This window comes from Anomaloglossus baeobatrachus, chromosome 6 (assembly GCF_048569485.1).
Source record: "Anomaloglossus baeobatrachus isolate aAnoBae1 chromosome 6, aAnoBae1.hap1, whole genome shotgun sequence".
NCBI classification, from domain to species: domain Eukaryota; kingdom Metazoa; phylum Chordata; class Amphibia; order Anura; family Aromobatidae; genus Anomaloglossus; species Anomaloglossus baeobatrachus.
Genome location: NC_134358.1, coordinates 542,336,230 through 542,358,431, shown reverse-complemented (window position 1 = coordinate 542,358,431; position 22,202 = coordinate 542,336,230). Strand labels below are relative to the sequence as shown.

The 22,202-nt window shown below is 50.8% G+C and overlaps 1 protein-coding gene across 1 annotated transcript in view; it reads left to right on the top strand.

The window, feature by feature from the left end:
• Positions 1-22,202, top strand: part of MINDY3 (MINDY lysine 48 deubiquitinase 3) — a 201,060-nt gene that overhangs the window by 26,387 nt on the left and 152,471 nt on the right. Inside the window, exon 6 of the mRNA XM_075315624.1 lies at positions 15,979-16,030. Within this exon, the coding sequence (XP_075171739.1) occupies positions 15,979-16,030 (52 nt within the window). The remainder of the gene's footprint in view (positions 1-15,978; positions 16,031-22,202) is intronic.

The following is a 22,202-nucleotide window of genomic DNA, read 5'->3' as shown; positions in this document are numbered from 1 at the left end:
GCATGTCGTCCACAAATAGCAAGGGTGCCAAAGCACAGACTTACTATGCTGCCTGTGCAGCATGTACGGCTATACTGCCGGCAGGTTCCACTGACCCTCATTGTGTGCAATGCTCGGCCCCTGTGGCACTTTCTCAGCCGGAGCCTCTGCTAAGGGTGGCCCAGGGAGAACCACCTGTTAACACTGTCCAGGTGACAGGGACGGAGTTTGCAGTTTTTACTGAAAGACTTTCTGAGACTATGGCTAAGATATTAGAAGCCTTGCAGTCCAGGCCGGCATCTCAAGCCATGGGCACTGTGGAATCATTGCCCCCTGGTCCCCCTCAGTTGGAACAGCAATGTCCTCCCGGGGTGTCTCATGGATCCCAGGGTGAGGTCTCTGACACGGACCGCAGCCCCAGACCGACTAAGCGAGCTCGCTATGAAATCCCCTCGACATCATCACAATGTTCAGGGTCTCAGCGAGAAGACTCTCTGTATGATGAAGCGGAGGTAGCTGATCAGGATTCTGATCCTGAAGCCGCTCTCAACCTTGATACTCCTGATGGGGACGCCATAGTGAATGATCTTATTGCGTCCATCAATGAAATGTTGGATATTTCTCCCTCAGCTCCTCCAGTGGAGGAGTCAGCTTCTCAGCAGGAGAAATTCCGTTTCAGGTTTCCCAAGCGTACAAAGAGTATGTTTCTGGACCACTCTGACTTCAGAGAGGCAGTCCAGAAACACCGAGCTTGTCCAGATAAGCGTTTTTCCAAGCGCCTTAAGGATACACGTTACCCTTTCCCCCCTGACGTGGTCAAGGGCTGGACTCAGTGTCCCAAGGTGGATCCTCCAATCTCCAGACTGGCGGCTAGATCCATAGTTGCAGTGGAAGATGGAGCTTCACTCAAGGATGCCACTGACAGACAGATGGAGCTCTGGTTGAAATCCATCTATGAAGCTATCGGCGCGTCTTTTGCTCCAGCATTCGCAGCCGTATGGGCACTCCAAGCTATCTTAGCTGGTCAGGCGCAAATTGACGCACTCACACGTACGTCTGCGCCGCAGGTGGCGTCCATAACCTCTCAAACGTCGGCATTTGCGTCCTACGCTATTAATGCTGTCCTGGACTCTGCGAGCCGTACGGCGGTTGCAGCCGCCAATTCGGTGGCAATACGCAGGGCCTTGTGGCTGCGGGAATGGAAGGCAGATTCGGCTTCCAAAAAGTGCTTAACTGGTTTGCCATTTTCTGGCGACCGCTTGTTTGGTGAGAGATTGGATGAAATCATCAAACAATCCAAGGGAAAGGAAACATCCTTACACCAGGCCAAACCAAAAACACCCCAACAGAGGAGGGGACAGTCGAGGTTTCGGTCCTTTCGGGGTGCGGGCAGGTCCCAATTCTCCTCGTCCAAAAGGCCTCAGAAGGATCAGAGGAACTCCGACGCATGGCGGTCTAAATCACGCCCTAAAAAGACCGCCGGAGGTGCCGCTACCAAGGCGGCTTCCTCATGACTTACGGCCTCCTCACACCGCATCCTCGGTCGGTGGCAGGCTCTCCCGCTTTTGCGACACCTGGCTGCCACAAGTAAAAGACCGTTGGGTGAGAGACATTTTGTCTCACGGTTACAGGATAGAGTTCAGCTCTCGTCCTCCGACTCGATTCTTCAGAACATCTCCGCCTCCCGAGCGAGCCGAGGCTCTTCTGCAGGCGGTGGGCATTCTGAAGGCAGAAGGAGTGGTGGTCCCGGTTCCTCTTCAGCAACAGGGTCACGGATTCTACTCCAACCTGTTTGTGGTTCCAAAGAAGGACGGGTCCTTCCGTCCTGTTTTGGACCTAAAACTGCTCAACAAACACGTAAGGACCAGGCGGTTCCGGATGGAATCCCTCCGCTCCGTCATCGCCTCAATGTCCCAAGGAGATTTCCTAGCATCGATCGATATCAAGGATGCTTATCTCCACGTACCGATTGCTCCAGAGCATCAGCGCTTCTTGCGCTTCGCCATAGGAGACGAACACCTTCAGTTCGCGGCACTGCCGTTCGGCCTGGCGACAGCCCCAAGGGTTTTCACCAAGGTCATGGCTACAGTAGTTGCGGTCCTCCACTCTCAGGGTCACTCAGTGATACCTTACTTAGACGATCTGCTGGTCAAGGCACCCTCTCAAGAGGCATGCCAACACAGCCTCAACGTTACTCTGGAGATTCTCCAGAGTTTCGGGTGGATCATCAATTTTCCAAAGTCAAATCTGACACCGGTCCAATCGCTGATATATCTTGGCATGGAGTTTCATACTCTTCCAGCGATAGTGAAGCTTCCGCTGGACAAACAGCGTTCACTACAGACAGGGGTGCAATCTCTCCTTCAAGGTCGGTCACACCCCTTGAGGCGCCTCATGCACTTCCTGGGGAAGATGGTGGCAGCAATGGAAGCAGTCCCTTTCGCGCAGTTTCACCTGCGTCCTCTTCAATGGGACATCCTACGCAAGTGGGACAGGAGGCCGACGTCCCTAGACAGGAACGTCTCCCTCTCTCAAGCAACCAAAGCTTCCCTTCGGTGGTGGCTTCTTCCCACCTCATTATCGAAGGGGAAATCCTTCCTACCCCCATCCTGGGCGGTGGTCACGACGGACGCGAGTCTGTCAGGGTGGGGAGCAGTTTTCCTCCACCACAGGGCTCAGGGTACGTGGACTCAGCAAGAGTCCTCACTTCAGATCAATGTTCTGGAGATCAGGGCAGTGTATCTTGCCCTAAAAGCGTTCCAGCAGTGGCTGGAAGGCAAGCAGATCCGAATTCAGTCGGACAACTCCACAGCGGTGGCTTACATCAACCACCAAGGTGGGACACGCAGTCGGCAAGCCTTCCAGGAAGTCCGGCGGATTCTGCTGTGGGTGGAAGCCACAGCATCCACCATATCCGCAGTTCACATCCCGGGCGTAGAAAACTGGGAAGCAGACTTTCTCAGTCGCCAGGGCATGGACGCAGGGGAATGGTCCCTTCACCCGGACGTGTTTCAGGAGATCTGTAGCCGCTGGGGGATGCCGGACGTCGACCTAATGGCGTCACGGCACAACAACAAGGTCCCAACATTCATGGCTCGATCTCAAGATCACAGAGCTCTGGCGGCAGACGCCTTAGTTCAGGATTGGTCGCAGTTTCAGCTTCCTTATGTGTTTCCTCCTCTGGCACTGTTGCCCAGAGTGTTACGCAAGATCAGGGCCGACTGCCGCCGCGCCATCCTCGTCGCTCCAGACTGGCCGAGGAGGTCGTGGTACCCGGATCTGTGGCATCTCACGGCCGGCCAACCGTGGGCACTGCCAGACCGACCAGATTTGCTGTCTCAAGGGCCGTTTTTCCATCTGAATTCTGCGGCCCTCAACCTGACTGTGTGGCCATTGAGTCCTGGATCCTAGCGTCTTCAGGTTTATCTCAAGAGGTCATTGCCACTATGAGACAGGCTAGGAAACCAACGTCCGCCAAGATCTACCACAGGACGTGGAAAATATTCCTGTCGTGGTGCTCTGCTCAGGGGTTTTCTCCCTGGCCATTTGCCTTGCCCACTTTTCTGTCCTTTCTTCAATCCGGATTGGAAAAGGGTTTGTCGCTAGGCTCCCTTAAGGGACAAGTCTCTGCGCTCTCTGTGTTTTTTCAGAAGCGCCTGGCCAGACTCCCACAGGTACGCACGTTCCTGCAAGAGGTTTGTCACATCGTCCCTCCTTACAAGCGTCCGTTAGAACCCTGGGATCTGAACAGGGTGCTGATGGTTCTTCAGAAACCACCGTTCGAGCCAATGAGGGATATTTCGCTCGCACGCCTTTCGCAGAAAGTGGTTTTTCTAGTAGCAGTCACCTCACTTCGGAGAGTGTCTGAGTTGTCAGCGTTATCATGCAAAGCTCCTTTCCTGGTGTTTCACCAGGACAAGGTGGTTCTGCGTCCGGTTCCGGAATTCCTCCCTAAGGTGGTATCCCCTTTTCATCTCAATCAGGACATCTCCTTACCCTCGTTTTGTCCTCATCCAGTTCACCAATGTGAAAAGGATTTGCACTTGTTAGATCTGGTGAGAGCACTCCGGCTCTACGTGTCTCGCACGGCGCCCCTGCGCCGCTCGGATGCACTCTTTGTCCTTGTCGCTGGCCAGCGTAAAGGGACACAAGCTTCCAAATCAACCCTGGCTCGGTGGATCAAGGAACCAATTCTCGAAGGTTACCGTTCCTCGGGGCTTCCGGTTCCCTCAGGACTGAAGGCCCATTCTACCAGGGCCGTGGGAGCGTCCTGGGCCTTGCGACACCAGGCTACGGCTCAGCAGGTGTGTCAGGCAGCTACCTGGTCGAGCCTGCACACTTTCACGAAACACTATCAGGTGCATACCTATGCTTCGGCAGATGCCAGCCTAGGTAGGCGAGTCCTTCAGGCGGCAGTTGCCCACCTGTAGGACGGAGCCATTACGGCTCTATTATGAGGTATTATTTCTTCGGCGCTCTATTGGGAGACCCAGACGATTGGGTGTATAGCTACTGCCTCCGGAGGCCACACAAAGCACTACACTAAAAAGTGCAAGGCCCCTCCCCTTCTGGCTATACACCCCCCGTGGGATCACGGGCTTACTCAGTTTTCAAGCTTTGTGTGCGAAGGAGGTCATACATCCACGCATAGCTCCACTGTTTGTAGTCAGCAGTAGCTGCTGACTATATCGGATGGAAGAAAAGAGGGCCCATATAGGGCCCCCAGCATGCTCCCTTCTCACCCGCGGTGGTGCTTGTAAGGTTGAGGTACCTATTGCTGGTACAGAGGCTGGAGCCCACATGCTGTTTTCCTTCCACATCCCCTGGTAGGGCTCTGTGGAAGTGGGATCTTGCCGGCCTCCAAGCCCTGAGGCCGGGCTCCATCCACAGACCCAGAGAACCTGCTGGATTTGGAGCATGGGTACAGTCAGGGACATGGCCCTGCATCATTCAGGTACTCGGTGTCCCCGGCAGGCACGGACACACTCAGGACTTGCTGAGTGTTGTAGTGCGCCGGGGACAGTAGCGCTGTGCGCCGGGGTTAGGTCACTGCAGCTTTGCTGAGTGACGTTACATGGTGGGAACTACTGCGCCGACCGCTCCTGGACCGGCGGCGCAGCTGCGACCTGTAGTGCGCCGGGGACTTCGCGCCGACCGCGCTTTTACGGCGGCGGCGCTTCTAACTTGAGTCCCCGGCTTCTGCGGCCTAGCGCCGTTTCGTTCCCGCCCCCACCCTGTCAATCAGGGTAGGGGAGAGACGCTGTTCAATAGGCAGCGCAGAGGGCTGGAGCCTTATTTACATGCTCCAGCCCTCTCACTAGGCACAGGGGGACGCAGTCTTCCCGCTTTTTGTCTGTGCACGCCCAGGGCCCGCCCCCCCTTCACAGAACGCCGGCAGCCATTACACATGCAGTCTGGCTGGGGAAAGGCATCAGGCTCTGGGAGACCCAGACTGGAGGGATTTCGGCGACCACACACCCGCTCTTAAGCGGGCGGTAAGCAGCGCTTTAGTGCTGGCCCCACTAGTGCCTCAGTGTTATATTAGTGTACTTTTTTCTTGGTACCATATATATATATTTTATATAGTTGCACTGTAAGGTCGCTTCTTGGCTGGACACCCTGTATTGCTCTGAGGAGACAGCAACATGTCATCCGCAAAACGCAAAGGTGCCAAGGCACAGGCTGTGTACACTGCTTGTACTGCATGTGGGGCTGATCTACCGGCAGGTTCCAATGATTCCCATTGTGTGCAATGTTCAGTCCCAGTGGCACTTCGTCAGCCAGAGCCTATGGTGGTAGTTGCCCAGGCAGAGCCGCCTGTGAACCCTGCCCCGGTGACGGGGACAGACTTTGCAGTTTTTGCTGATAAGATGTCTGTGACTATGTCAAAAATCCTTGAGGCTTTGCAGTCCAGGCCAGTTATGCAGGCCATGGACACTGATATGCCTTTGCTCCCAGGTCCCCCTCAGTTGGAACTAATCCGTACTTCAAGGGAGTCCCAGGCATCACAGGCTGAAATCTCTGACTCAGATGACAGCCCCAGGCACCCTAAGCGAGCTCGCTGGGAAAGACCCTCGACGTCATCACACTGCTCAGGGTCTCAGCGAGGAGAGTCTCTCTGTGATGAGTCTGAGGACGGTGATCAGGATTCTAACCCTGAAACCCCTCTCAATCTGGATGCCCCTGATGGTGACGCCATGGTTAATGACCTTATATCGGCCATCAATAGACTGTTGGATATTTCTCCCCCAGCTCCTTCAGCAGAGGAGGCAGCTGCACAGCAGGAGAAGTTCCGTTTCCTATATCCCAAGCGTAAATTAAGTGCTTTTTTGGACCACTCTGACTTCAGAGAATCAATCCAGAAACACGACGCTCATCCAGACAAGCGTTTCTCTAAACGTTCTAAGGATACCCGTTATCCTTTTCCCCCTGACGTGGCCAAACGCTGGACCCACTGTCCAAAGGTGGATCCACCAATTTCCAAGCTTGCGGCTAGATCCATAGTCGCAGTAGAGGATGGCGCTTCACTTAAAGATGCCAACGACAGACAGATGGACCTTTGGTTGAAATCTGTCTATGAAGCTATCGGCGCGTCGTTTGCTCCAGCATTCGCGGCCGTGTGGGCACTCCAAGCTATTTCAGCTGGTTTAGCACAGGTGGATGCTATCATACATCCAGCAGTGCCGCAGGTGGCGTCCCTAACTTCGCAAATGTCTGCGTTTGCAACCTATGCTATCAATGCTGTCCTAGAGTCTACAAGCCGTACCTCTATGGCGTCCGCCAACTCTGTGGTTTTGCGCAGAGCCTTGTGGTTAAAGGACTGGAAAGCAGATGCTGGTTCCAAAAAATGCTTAACCAGCTTGCCATTATCTAGAGACAGACTGTTTGGTGAGCCATTGGCTGAAATCATTAAACAGTCCAAGGGTAAGGACTCTTCCTTACCACAGTCCAGATCAAGCAAACCACAGCAGAAAAGGTGGCAGTCGAGGTTTCGGTCCTTTCGAGGTTCGGGCAAGGCCCAATTCTCCTCTTCCAAAGGGACTCAGAAGGAACGCAGGACCTCAGATTCCTGGCGGGCTCACTCACGCCCCAGGAAACCAAATGGAGGAACCGCTTCCAAAGCCGCTACCTCATGACTTTCAGCCTCCTCCCTCCGCATCCTCGGTCGGTGGCAGGCTCTCCCGCTTTTGCGACATTTGGCTGTCACAGGTCAAGGACCGGTGGGTAACAGACATTTTGTCTCGCGGGTACAGAATCGAGTTCAGCTCTCGGCCTCCACCTCGGTTCTTCAGAACCTCCCCACACCCCGACCGAGCAGATGCCCTGCTGCAGGCGGTGGACTCTCTAAGAGCAGAAAGAGTGGTGATCCCGGTCCCCCCTCAGGAACGAGGGCAAGGATTTTACTCCCATCTCTTTGTGGTTCCAAAAAAGGACGGCTCCTTCCGTCCTGTTCTGGACCTAAAACTGCTCAATAAGCATGTGAACGCAAGGCGGTTCCGGATGGAATCCCTCCGCTCCGTCATTGCCTCAATGTCTCGAGGAGACTTCCTTGCCTCAATAGACATCAAAGATGCCTATCTCCACGTGCCAATTGCTACGGAGCACCAACGTTTTCTACGTTTTGTAATAGGAGACGACCATCTTCAGTTCGTAGCTCTGCCATTCGGTCTGGCGACAGCCCCACGGGTTTTCACCAAGGTCATGGCGGCAGTGGTAGCGGTCTTGCACTCTCAGGGACACTCGGTGATCCCTTACCTGGACGATCTACTTGTCAAGGCGCCCTCTCTCGAGGCATGCCAACTCAGCCTGAATATTACGCTGGATACTCTCAAGACTTTCGGGTGGATCATCAATTTTGCCAAGTCAAATCTGTCACCGACCCAATCACTAACGTATCTTGGCATGGAGTTTCATACTCTATCAGCGATAGTGAAGCTTCCGCTGAACAAGCAGCGTTCACTACAGACAGGGGTGCAGTCTCTCCTTCAAGGACAGTCGCACTCCTTAAGGCGCCTCATGCACTTCCTAGGGAAGATGGTGGCAGCCATGGAGGCAGTTCCCTTTGCGCGGTTTCATCTGCGTCCACTTCAATGGGACATTCTCCGCCAATGGGACGGGAAGTCATCGTCCCTAGACAGGAAAGTCTCCCTTTCCCAGACGGCCAAGGACTCTCTGCAATGGTGGCTTCTTCCCACCTCGTTGTCTCAGGGAAGATCCTTCCTACCCCCATCCTGGGCAGTGGTCACGACAGATGCGAGTCTATCAGGGTGGGGAGCAGTTTTTCTCCACCACAGGGCTCAGGGGACGTGGGCTCAGCAGGAGTCCACCCTTCAGATCAATGTTCTGGAACTCAGGGCAGTGTATCTTGCTCTCCTAGCTTTTCAGCAGTGGCTGGAAGGAAAGCAAATCCGAGTCCAGTCGGACAACTCCACAGCGGTGGCATACATCAACCACCAAGGAGGGACGCGCAGTCGGCAAGCCTTCCAGGAAGTCAGGCGGATTCTGACGTGGGTGGAGGACACAGCATCCACCATATCCGCGGTTCACATCCCAGGCGTAGAAAATTGGGAAGCGGACTTCCTCAGTCGCCAGGGTATGGACGCAGGGGAATGGTCCCTTCACCCGGAAGTGTTTCAGGAAATCTGTCGCCGCTGGGGGGTGCCGGACGTCGACCTAATGGCGTCTCGCCACAACAACAAGGTCACGGCATTCATAGCGCGGTCGCGCGATCAAAGAGCTCTGGCGGCAGACGCCTTAGTGCAAGATTGGTCGCAGTTCAGGCTCCCATATGTATTCCCGCCTCTGGCACTCTTGCCCAGAGTGTTACGCAAGATCAGAGCCGATTGCAGCCGCGTCATACTCGTCGCCCCAGATTGGCCGAGGAGATCGTGGTACCCGGATCTGTGGCATCTCACGGTCGGCCGACCGTGGTCACTCCCAGACCGGCCAGACTTACTGTCCCAAGGGCCGTTTTTCCATCGGAATTCTGCGGCCCTGAACCTGACTGTGTGGCCATTGAGTCCTGGATCCTAGCGTCTTCAGGATTATCCCAAGGGGTCGTTGCCACCATGAGACAGGCTCGGAAGCCCACGTCTGTTAAGATCTACCACAGGACGTGGAAGATATTCTTATCCTGGTGCTCTGCACAAGGAGTATCACCCTGGCCATTTGCATTGCCTACTTTTCTTTCTTTCCTGCAATCGGGGTTAGAAAAGGGCTTGTCGCTCGGCTCCCTTAAAGGGCAAGTCTCGGCACTATCCGTATTTTTTCAGAGGCGTCTGGCACGCCTTCCTAAGGTGCGCACGTTCCTGCAGGGGGTTTGTCATATCGTGCCCCCGTACAAGCGGCCGTTAGATCCATGGGATCTGAACAGAGTACTAGTTGCTCTCCAGAAGCCGCCTTTCGAGCCTCTGAAAGATGTTTCCCTTTCTCGCCTGTCACAGAAAGTGGCCTTTCTGGTAGCGATCACGTCTCTTCGGAGAGTGTCTGAGCTGGCAGCTCTGTCATCCAAAGCTCCCTTCCTGGTGTTCCACCAGGACAAGGTAGTGTTGCGCCCCATTCAGGAGTTTCTCCCTAAGGTAGTATCCTCGTTTCATCTTAATCAGATATCTCCTTACCTTCTTTTTGTCGTCATCCGGTTCACCGGTATGAAAAGGATTTACATTTGTTAGATCTGGTGAGAGCACTCAGAATCTACATTTCCCGCACGGCGCCCCTGCGCCGCTCTGATGCACTCTTTGTCCTTGTCGCTGGTCAGCGCAAAGGGTCGCAGGCTTCTAAAGCCACTCTGGCTCGATGGATCAAAGAACCAATTCTTGAAGCCTACCGTTCTGCGGGGCTTCCGGTTCCATCAGGGCTGAAGGCCCATTCAACCAGAGCCGTGGGTGCGTCCTGGGCATTACGACACCAGGCTACGGCTCAACAGGTGTGCCAGGCAGCTACCTGGTCGAGTCTGCACACTTTCACCAAACATTATCAGGTGCATACCTATGCTTCGGCGGACGCCAGCCTAGGTAGAAGAGTCCTGCAGGCGGCAGTGGCCTCCCCATAGGGAAGGGCTGTCTTGCAGCTCTAACATGAGGTATTTCGTTACCCACCCAGGGACTGCTTTTGGACGTCCCAATCGTCTGGGTCTCCCAATAGAGCGCCGAAGAAGAAGGGAATTTTGTTACTTACCGTAAATTCCTTTTCTTCTAGCTCTTATTGGGAGACCCAGCACCCGCCCTGTTGTCCTTCGGGATTTTTGGTTTGTTTGCGGGTCCACATGTTGTTCATGTTGAACGGTTTTCAGTTCTCCGATGTTACTCGGAGTGAATTTGTTTAAACCAGTTATTGGCTTTCCTCCTTCTTGCTTTAGCACTAAAACTGAGTAAGCCCGTGATCCCACGGGGGGTGTATAGCCAGAAGGGGAGGGGCCTTGCACTTTTTAGTGTAGTGCTTTGTGTGGCCTCCGGAGGCAGTAGCTATACACCCAATCGTCTGGGTCTCCCAATAGGAGCTAGAAGAAAAGGAATTTACGGTAAGTAACAAAATTCCCTTCTTACCCACCCAGGGACTGCTTTTGGACATCCCAATTGTCTGGGTCTCCCAATAAGGTGCGACAAAGAAGAAGGGAATTTTGTTTACTTACCGTAAATTCCTTTTCTTCTAGCTCCAATTGGGAGACCCAGCACCCGCCCCTGTTTTTGTATACACATGTTGTTCATGTTAAATGGTTTCAGTTCTCCGATATTCCTTCGGATTGAATTTACTTTAAACCAGTTTATAATTTTTTCCTCCTTCTGGCTTTTGCACCAAAACTGATGAGCCCGTAGCAGCACGGGGGGTGTATAGGCTGAAGGGGAGGGGCTTTACACTTTTAGTGTAATACTTTGTGTGGCCTCCGGAGGCATAGCTATACACCCCAATTGTCTGGGTCTCCCAATTGGAGCTAGAAGAAAAGGAATTTACGGTAAGTAAACAAAATTCCCTTCATTTCATCAACGCACATTAAACGTATATCAATGAATTTCATAGGGACCGACCATCTAATGTGTATGGAGAACGCCTGACTCGGGGGATATATATGCTATATATTATGGAAGAGGTGGGATATATATTTCACATCTCTAAGTTGGGAAACCTCCATACACTTTAGAAAATAGATCTATATTTTTTTTTTTATATTTTCCAGCACTTTTAAATACATCTGCCCCTGGATTAGACTTTAGGAATAAACAGACTTTTGTTGTTAGGTTCTGCAGGAACAATTTTAAAAGTACAGAAAGTCTGTGATTTGTCATAATTACAATTTGCGCGTCAGGGAAAGAGACTGTGCTGCCTGACAGCCTGATAAGTGTTCACAAAAGGGGACTCCAAGCATAAAACAATTGCAGATCCCCCCCCCCCCGGTGTAAAATCACCGGGAATCTAAGAATTGTCCTAATACAAAAGGAAACCTGAACACGCTTCATTTAATCACAAAGACTCCGTTTATTGCAAGCTGGAAATGACACAATGTACTGAGATTGAGCATTTAATAATCATTAACCAGTTACACAGATTCTTCTCTGTGTATTTATAGGGGTCACACCTCTGAGACTTGTACCTTTCTCAAAAAAAAAAAATAAAATATATATATATATATATATATATATATATATATATATATATATATATATATATATATATATATATATATATATATATATATATAATATATATTACAGAATATATTCTATACAAGAAATCTCTATTGGATAGGAATATCCTATAAACATAGACAATTCCCTTTAGCAGGGAGGATGTACGACAGAACAGGCAACACAGGATGGGCACGGAATTGTTCCACATAATTGCAGCTATCTGAGGTTTAAAGAGTATATCCACTTGGACAACCCCCTACTCATTCCCCTTGTTTGCCTACATAAAAATAAGCCTATACTCTCCTCCAGGGTGGCCGTGGCTCCAGTGATGTCCGAAGCTGCATTCCCAGGACCACGTGACATTGACACGAGGGCCCCGCAACTAATCAGCTCTGACTTTCTTCTCCCCACCTTCGGACGTTTGAATATTAAGTCAGCGTAACCCTAAACTGTCCGGAGGCGGGAGACAGATGCTGGGTGCTGTTGCTTTTTTTTTTTTTCCCCTCTCTCAGGGGGCTCACGTGTCATAATATCACGTGGACCCCGGGAATGCGGCTTCAGACATCGCTGGAACCGCAGAGGTGAGGATAGGTTTATTTTTATGGGGGCAAACACTGGGAATGAGTAGGGGTTGTCCTAATAGAGGACATCCTTTTTAACAGCAGCATTTATATGGTTAAACAATGGCAATCTGAGCCATCACTGGTCCCTGCTGTTAGAGGCAGGTGCTGTCTGTGTGACACAGCTGGCACATGCCCTGTGTGGTGAGGCCTGCTCCATAGGATGCAGGGATAAATTCCGGGGAGGGAATATGTGAACATTGAGGCCTATTTATTGGCCGTCTGATCTCAGTCACTGCTATTGATTAATCAGATGAGCTGGTGTACTTGTATAAGTACTAGAGTCTATTTGACACTTGCAACAGTGCTGTGTCATCCAGGGAATGGGGTACTCGGTCCCGGGCTGTTTACTACTGGGGAATGTCACTTTGGTCGTTGCCTGGTCCTGGGGGCTTTTTAAATGGTGAGTATTTACAGGGGAGATTAAAGTCATTGGTGTGACACCACCTGCGAGTTGCGGGTAGTAGGATGGAACCGCCACTGCTGAGCGGGTTACCCCTAGGGCTGGTAGTGATGGCAGCTATGATGGTAGGCCCTCCGCAGATAGGGCTGAGCCTGGGGATTGGTATAATGGAGATTTTCGCTTGATAATAAAGGAGACCACACCTGGGGTTGTAATTAACAGTCTACTCACTCGTGGACCCTTGGACGGCAGGTTCAGATTCCTGTAGCTCTAGTGCTAGTTGATGACTCGGTTGCTCTGTCCCCAGCACCCTAAGTGTGGTTGGGTCCCCATAGCTTGAAGCGGTTTGGGGCCCCGACTGTCCCTTTTGTGGCAGTCTCCTTCTCCGTACGGCAGGCAGTGTGGACCCTGTAGGGCTGGTCTGTCTCCCGAACCCTGATCCTTGCTTTACTGCTGGTGCCCCCGGATCTGTGGGTCTGTGAGGTCCAAGAAGGTCCCCTCACTGTGCAGATATTTTCCAGGCCGTATGAAACAGACGCCTGACCTAGGGCCCTGTGCCCCGTCGGTGCTCTGGCCCTAACGGTACTCGGGTGTACCCGCCCCAGCGACCACTCTCCCGTGCCCCCGGGTCACAGTTACACGACCCAGCTTAAGGCACCTCTTTCCACTCTGTCAGACTACTGTCCTCTCTCACCAGGCTGTCTAGTCCCCTGGTCTAGCTCCGTCCTCTAGGTGGCCATCCCCCAGTGTTTGGCTAGTCCATGCCCCCTGGTGTGTCGTGGGAACTGGGATTTCTGTGTGTTTAGGTGTTACTGGCACTGGTGTTCCAGGTCCCAGGGGGTAGGCCCTGCATCCTGGTGAGGATGCAGTACCTAGTAGTGCCCTGAGTGGCTCAGGGGCGCTATACCTACATTGTGGCAATCCCAGAGGGTCTTGAAGTTCAGACCCCCACTGATCAATAATCAGTCAAACAATCTGCAAAAAAAACAAAACCTTGTGGCTGCTTTTTCCAGGCACAAAACTGCAATGGTCCATACATTGTCTGGTACTGCAGCAACGCAACATAAAAAGGAATAGGGACGGGGTGTAATACCACACACGGCCTGATAACAGGAGTGGTGCTGTTGGGATGGAATTAGTCATTTTATTACTAATTGTGAGAGCCGTGACCTGATATAATAGCGTCATATTAATTCTATGACCTGTTATGTTTTTCATGAAAACCAATAAAATTCTTAAAATCAAAAAATAATAGCGTCTTATTACTTCTAACATACAGTGGTTGTTGTGTGGTGACTAGATGAGGCTACGGTCACGTAATCAGGGGTACGTCCTCTGCTTGGCAGAGCTAGAGGGTCTCACTCAATAAGGTTCCTGGAAGAGAATGTGCTAAAGATGTTCTGTAGTCTTATTAATTATAGCTGACAATTGTGAAATACTTTTATTCCCCCCCATGAAAACTGGCTGAGCACCATTTCTCTATCTTATGCTGTTCCTTTTGTTAAGCGCATGTATTTAGGGCTAAAAATCATTTTTGAGTTTTGTTAGAATTTATTTCATCAATGGGTAATGGGAAGTTGTCATCACAGAAAACACTTTTCCTGTAGATATAGGGTTAGATATTAAGTAAATGTGTTACAACCCTGCAATACTGAAAGTGCAGCTACCTGGAGAAAATGAAGCTTTCCTCCCTGGAGCTGCCTGCTTTGTCATTGGGGCATTGCAGGGAGTGGCCACAGGCACCGCACACTATGTACCCTGGCTCTCTGACAGATCAGTCAGCAGCGCATGTGTGCACAACAAGCAGTCAGAGCCCGGATGTATAGTGAGTGCTGCCCGTAGCCACTGCCTGCACCGCTCCTACGACTACAAGCCGACAGCTCCATGGAGGAAAGCTTCATTTTCTCCAGGTAGCCGCACGTTCAGCAAGGCAGCATTGTAACATTTGCCTGCAGATTAATAAATATATATATATATATATATATATATATATATATATATATATATATATATATATATAATATATAAATATAAATTATAGAGAGAGATATAAAGCTAAAGGATGACAGGTTTCCATTGACCCCTTTATGACTTTGCTGTATATGTTCAAATCCTGCCCCCTTACAAATTAAAACAATAACAAAATTCACATTTGGTATCCCGGATCTCAAAATTGTCCAATCTATCAAAATATAAAATTAATTCAATCGGTAATTGGTGTAGCAATAAAAATCAGAACGCTAGAATTATTTTTTTGGGTTGCCGCTACATTGCAGTAAAATGCAATCAGTGGTGATCAAAACATCATATCTACCTCCAAAATGGTAGCCGTACAAACGTCAGCTCAAGGCACAAAAAATAAGCACACAGCCCCAGATCCCGAAAAATGAAAACATCACATATCATGGAAAATGATGCAAGCAAACATTTTTTTTTTTTTTTTAATTTGACAAAATTCTGTTTTTTGGTTTTTTTTTTTTGGTTTTTTTTTTCTTCCTTCTTCACCCCTTAAATAAAAAACTAAAAGCAAAATCTTTCCCTGGTTGGTATATACATATTCCTACTGACATGGAGAATCCTACTGCCAGGTCAGTTTCACCATATAGTGAACATGGTAAATAAATATTTTGACTTTTTTTTCAATTTTTTTTTTTCAATTTTTTTTTTTGCAATTTGAATGCACTTAGAATTGTTTTTCCAGTACAATATGGGGTCATTCAAAAGTACAACTCATCCTGCAAAAAAAACAAGCCCTTATATGGCTGTATCGATGGGAAAATAGAAACGTTACGGCTTCTGGAAGAAGGGAGGATAGACGAAAACTTAAAAGGTCAAGTCGCCCAAAGTGAAGGGGTTAAATTCCCGGTAATACTGATCCAGCTGCATTGACTGTTGCCTCTTTCTGCAGCCAGCAATAAAGCCTATAAAGGCAAACTAATTTTTTTTTTTTTTTTTTTTAATGAAACACAATTGCTAAACTGATTTTTAGCCCACAATACATTTTAAGACTAAAAACAAAAATTATCTCAAAGATGGACAACACTTTTAATGCTTGGTAGTATTGCCAACTGTTCTTCAGTTACCGTGCACCGCAGTTCGTCATTTGTTCTCAATATTGTATTTGATGTGTATATAGACGCGGCATGTGATTATAGTCATGCATTTTATTATTTGAAGCTTCCCCTTTAAGTGGTCACCTCCTCCTGATCTCCTTATTACATGGGGCTCCATGCTTGTGTCTTTTGTGGCTTGTAACCTCTTTCCTCTAGGTGGATACATTTCTTTCTTTTTGTCATTGTGTATTGTGTGTATTTTATGCTATGCAGTGCTGAATAGTGTCTTTTATGTGTAGCTGCCTTGGCTGCAGAGGAGATTGGCTTTGAGAGATTTCATGCACTAATTCAGTAAGTAACTCCATTGAAGCATTTATACTGGGGGTATGTTAATATTGTATTGTGCCTGCATTTTGCTTTATTAGGCTGCCAGACTACACTTACAAGTGTGACCTCCAAGCTATAAACCTGAGTTTTTAAAGGAACACTAAACACAGAAAATGTCCTCTGAATATAAACCAACTGGCTGCAGCAGGAGCCTCTCCCCTCTGCTGTTAGGACAAGTAATTGATAAGCCCCACCCCTTGGCATGAACTAGAGCCAATTGACAGAAAGTCTGTGTTCACAGTTTATTTTATTTTAATGTAATTGACAAGACTGACAAACTGAGGATAATTGTATTTGTTAATTCTTGGTTTACTATTCCTCTTAAAGATGGTTTTCTTCTAATGTAACCAGTTCTATGTAAGTCCTTGAGATGTCTTCTCGTGACAAGTTGTGATCCTTTTTGTTATGGCTCTGAATAAAGTAAGCTGGTGATCTGATGCCCTGCTGCAATGGCTTGGATGGGATTTTTCTCCATTTATTTTTATCATTTTTTACGTTTTGTTTTTTTTTCAATGTATTACAACGCTGCCTTACTGAAAGTGCAGCTACCTGGAGAAAATGATACTTTCCTCCCTGGAGCTGCCGTCTTTTAGTCATAGGGGCGGTGCTGGGAGAGGCTACAGGCACCGCTCACTATACACCGTGTGTGCGCGCACGCACTTAAGCAGTCAGAGCCAGTGTGTATAATGATCGGTGCCTGTAGCCGCTGCCTGCACCGCTTTTGTTCCGTCCGTAGACACGGTGAGTGTCCTCTATGAAGCGTCCTGGCCAAAATTGTGATATTAAAGGGAAGCTGTCACCAGATTTGGTGACTATAAGCTGTGGCCACCACCAGTGGGCTCTTATATACAGCATTTCAACATGCTGTATATAAGAGCCCAGGCCGCTGTGTAGGACGTAAAAAACACGTTATAACACTTACCTAAACAGTTGGTGTGGAGCAGATATGTCAGATGGGCGTCTCCGTTCTCCGGGTGCTGCGCCTCCTCTTTCGGCCATCTTTGTTTCTTTTTCGCTCCTAATTGGGAGACCCAGACAGTGGGTGTATAGCTACTGCCTCTGGAGGCCGCACAAAGAACTACACTTAAAAGTGTAAGGCCCCTCCCCTTCTGGCTATACACCCTCCCGTAGGAGTACGGATTCCTCAGTTTTAGCTTTGTGCGCAGGAGGTCAGACACGCACGCATAGCTCCATTGTTTTTAGTCAGCAGCAGCTGCTGACTATGTCGGATGGAAGAAAAGAGGGCCCATACAGGGCTCCCAGCATGCTCCCTTCTCACCCCACTGTATGTCGGAGGTGTTTGTAAGGTTGAGGTACCCATTGCGGGTACGGCGGCAGGAGCCCACATGCTGATTCCTTCCCCATCCCTTTTTACAGGGCTCTGGGTGAAGTGGGATTTACTGGTCTCCAGGCACTGAGACCGTGCTCCATCTACAGCCCCTGGAGAAGATGCTGGATGGAGCGGAGTACATCAGGGACATGGCCCTGCTTCCTCAAGGTACTCTGTGTCCCCGTGCATTTGGCGCTCACACCGCAGCATGCTGGGTGTTGTAGTGCGCCGGGGACATCAGCGCTGCGGCGCTTGTGCCATGGCCTCATTCAGCTTCGCTGAAGCAGGCACACTTCTGGGAATCGGTCGCGCCGGCCGCTGGGACTGCGGCGCGGCTGGCACTTGTGGTGCGCCGGGGACTTCAGCGCGGGCCGCGCTTTTACGGCGGCCGCGCTGATAACTCGAGTCCCCGGCTTTTGCGGCCTGCTTCCGTTCGTTCCCGCCCCCAGACCTGCCAGTCAGGAGAGGGGCGGGACGCTGGTCAGTGCATCAGCGCCGAGGGCTGGAGTTGTTTTTACATACTCCAGCCCTCACAATCGGCACAGAGGGGACACTGTTTCCCGCACTTTTGTTTAGGAACTCCCACGGACCGCCCCTCTCCACAGACGCCGGCAGCCATTCCTGCTGACACGCTGAGCTGCAGAGGGGAGCCGGGGAGACCCAGACAAGGAATTCTGCGCCTCTTACCCGCTATTCAGCGGGCGGTAAGCAGCCCTCAGGGCTCACCCCCTCTTGTGCCAGTAGTATTCTTAGTATTTTGTTTCTACAAATACTTTGTATTGCATAGCGCTGGTCGCCCTTTGGCTATAGACTCTCTCACATTGCAGAGAGCCAGCAGCATGTCGTCCGTAAAACGCAAGGGTGCCAAGGCACAGACATTATATGCTTCCTGCACCGCATGTGGGACTTTTCTACCGGCAGGCTCCACGGACCCCCATTGTGTGCAGTGCTCGGCCCCTGCGGCGCTTGCACAGTCGGGACCTCTGCTGGACGTGACCCAGGGTGTACCACCTGTGAATGCTGTCCAGGTGACAGGAACTGAGTTTGCAGCTTTTGCTGACAGAATGTCTCTCACTATGTCACAAATTCTTGACACATTGCGAGCTAGGCCTGTACTTCAGGCCACGGACACTGTGCAATCATTGCCCCCTGGTCCCCCTCAGCTGAATTACCTCCAAGCTCCGGGACGGGCACATACACCTCAGGGTGAAGACTCTGACTCGGACGATGGCCCCGGGCAGCCTAAGCGGGCTCGCTATGACGGGCCTTCACATTCATCTCAATGGTCAGGATCCCAGCGAGATGAATCTATGGGTGATGAGGCGGACGTAACTGATCAGGATTCTGATCCTGGGACCGCTCTCAATCTAGATACACCAGATGGTGACGCCATAGTTAATGATCTTATATTTAACATCAATAAGATGTTAAATATTTCCCCACCAGCTCCTCTTGTAGAGGAGTCAGCTTCGCAGCACGAGAGAATCCATTTCAGATACCCTAAGCGTACATTAAGCACTTTTCTGGACCACGCTGACTTTAGAGACGCAATCCAGAAACCCCACGCTTATCCTGAAAGGCGTTTTTCTAAACGGCTTAAAGATACACGCTATCCTTTTCCCCCTGAGGTGGTCAAGGGTTGGACCCAGTGTCCAAAAGTGGATCCTCCAATTTCCAGGCTTGCAGCTAGATCCTTGGTTGCAGTTGAAGATGGAGCGGCACTTAAAGATGCCACTGACAGGCAGATGGAGCTCTGGCTGAAATCCATCTATGAAGCGATTGGAGCGTCGTTAGCGCCATCTTTTGCGGCCGTATGGGCACTCCAAGCTATCTCAGCCGGGCTTGCGCAAGTCGACTCAGTCACACGTGCTTTTGCCCCGCAGGTAGCACCATTGACCTCGCAAATGGCGGCATTCGCGTCGTACGCGATTAATGCTGTTCTTGACGCTACAAGCCGCACGGCAGTGGCGTCAGCCAACTCCGTTGTTTTGCGTAGGGCCCTGTGGTTGAGACATTGGAAAGCAGATTCTCATTCCAAGAAGTGCTTAACCAATTTGCCTTTTTCTCGTGACCGATTGTTTGGAGAGCGTTTGGATGAAATCATCAAACACTCCAAGGGTAAGGACTCATCCTTACCGCAACACAGACAAAACAAACCCCAACAGAGGAAGGGTCAGTCTGGTTATCGGTCCTTTCGAGGACCGGGCAGGTCCCAATTCGCCTCGTCAAAAAAGACTCAAAAAGACCAGAGACGCTCAGATTCTTGGAGGTCTCAGTCACGCCCAAAAAGGACAGCCGGAGGAACCGTTGCCAAGACGGCGTCCTCCTGACTTGCAGTCTCCGATTCCCACACCCGCGGTCGGTGGGAGGCTTTCCCACTTTGGCGACATTTGGCTGTCACGCGTCAAAGACCGTTGGGTGAGGGATATTCTGTCTCACGGGTACAGGATAGAGTTCAGTTCTCGTCCGCCAACTCGTTTCTTCAGAACTTCTCCACCACCAGACCGAGCCGATGCTCTGTTGCAGGCGGTGGCCGCTCTAAAGGCGGAAGGAGTGGTGACCTCCGTCCCTCTTCAGGAACAAGGTCACGGTTTTTACTCCAATCTGTTTGTGGTCCCAAAAAAGGACGGATCGTATCGACCCGTCCTGGATCTAAAGTTGCTCAACAGACACGTAAAAGTCAGGAGGTTCCGGATGGAATCCCTACGCTCCGTCATAGCCTCAATGTCTCAAGGAGATTTTCTAGCATCAATAGATATCAAAGATGCGTATCTCCACGTGCCGATTGCACCAGAGCATCAGCGTTTCCTACGCTTCGTCATACACGACGAACACCTGCAGTTCGTAGCGTTACCTTTCGGTCTGGCAACAGCCCCCCGGGTCTTCACCAAAGTCATGGCAGCAGTAGTAGCTGTTCTGCACTCGCAGGGTCACTCGGTCATCCCGTATCTAGACGACCTGCTTATAAAGGCACCCTCTCAAGAGGCATGCCAGCACAGTCTGAAGGTGGCACTAGACACTCTCCAGAGTTTCGGGTGGATTATCAACTTTCCAAAGTCTCATCTAACCCCGACCCAATCTCTGACTTATCTTGGCTTGGAGTTTCATACTCTCTCAGCGATAGTGAAGCTTCCACTGGACAAGCAGTGCTCGCTACGGACTGGAGTGCAATCTCTCCTTCAGAGCCAGTCGCACTCACTGAGGCGCCTCATGCATTTCCTAGGAAAGATGGTAGCAGCAATGGAGGCAGTCCCGTTCGCGCAGTTTCATCTGCGCCCTCTACAATGGGACATTCTACGCCAATGGGATGGGAAATCGACGTCCCTCGACAGGACTGTCTCCCTCTCTCAGACTGCCAAGGACTCTCTGCGTTGGTGGCTTCTCCCCACCTCATTGTCACAGGGAAAGTCGTTCCTTCACCCGTCCTGGGCAGTGGTCACGACGGATGCGAGCCTATCAGGGTGGGGAGCGGTGTTTCTCCACCACAGGGCTCAGGGGACGTGGACTCAGGAAGAGTCCACCCTGCAGATCAATGTTCTGGAAATCAGAGCAATCTATCTTGCCCTGCGAGCCTTCCAACAATGGCTGGAAGGCAAGCAGATTCGGATTCAGTCGGACAATTCCACGGCGGTGGCGTACATCAACCACCAAGGGGGAACACGCAGTCGCCAAGCTTTTCAAGAAGTCCAGCGGATTTTGACGTGGGTGGAAAGCAGAGCGTCCACCATATCCGCAGTTCACATCCCAGGCGTGGAAAACTGGGAAGCAGACTTTCTCAGTCGCCAGGGCATGGACGCAGGAGAATGGTCCCTTCACCCGGACGTGTTTCAGCAGATCTGTTGCCGCTGGGGGACGCCGGACGTCGATCTGATGGCGTCACGGCACAACAACAAGGTCCCAGTTTTCATGGCACGGTCTCACGATCACCGAGCACTGGCGGCAGACGCCTTGGTTCAGGATTGGTCGCAATTCCGACTCCCCTATGTGTTCCCACCTCTAGCATTGTTACCCAGAGTTCTCCGGAAAATCAGGTCCGACTGCCATCGAGCCATACTCGTCGCTCCAGATTGGCCAAGAAGGTCGTGGTACCCGGATCTGTGGCATCTCACGGTAGGCCAACCGTGGACACTACCAGACCGTCCAGATTTGCTGTCTCAAGGGCCGTTTTTCCATCTGAATTCTGCGGCCCTGAACCTGACTGTGTGGCCATTGAGTCCTGGATCCTAGCGGCCTCAGGTTTATCTCATGAAGTTGTCCCTGGCCATTTGCATTGCCAATTTTTCTTTCCTTCCTGCAGTCTGGGTTGGAAAAAGGTTTGTCGCTTAGCTCTCTTAAGGGTCAAGTCTCCGCGCTATCCGTATTCTTTCAGAAGCGCTTGGCACGGCTTTCTAAAGTACGCACGTTTCTCCAAGGAGTTTCTCATATCGTTCCTCCTTACAGACGGCCATTGGATCCCTGGGATCTGAACAAGGTTCTCATTGCTCTCCAGAAGCCGCCTTTCGAGCCTTTGAAAGAGGTTTCCCTTTCTCGGCTTTCACAAAAGGTAGTTTTTCTTGTGGCGGTCACGTCTCTTCGAAGAGTGTCCGAGCTAGCGGCGTTATCTTGCAAATCTCCCTTCCTGGTGTTTCACCAAGACAAGGTAGTACTGCGTCCAATTCCAGAGTTTTCTCCCAAGGTGGTTTCTTCCTTTCATCTCAATCAGGATATCACTTTGCCATCTTTGTGTCCGCATCCAGTTCACCAATTTGAAAAGGGTTTACATCTGTTGGACCTGGTGAGAGCACTCAGGATTTACATTTCTCGCAC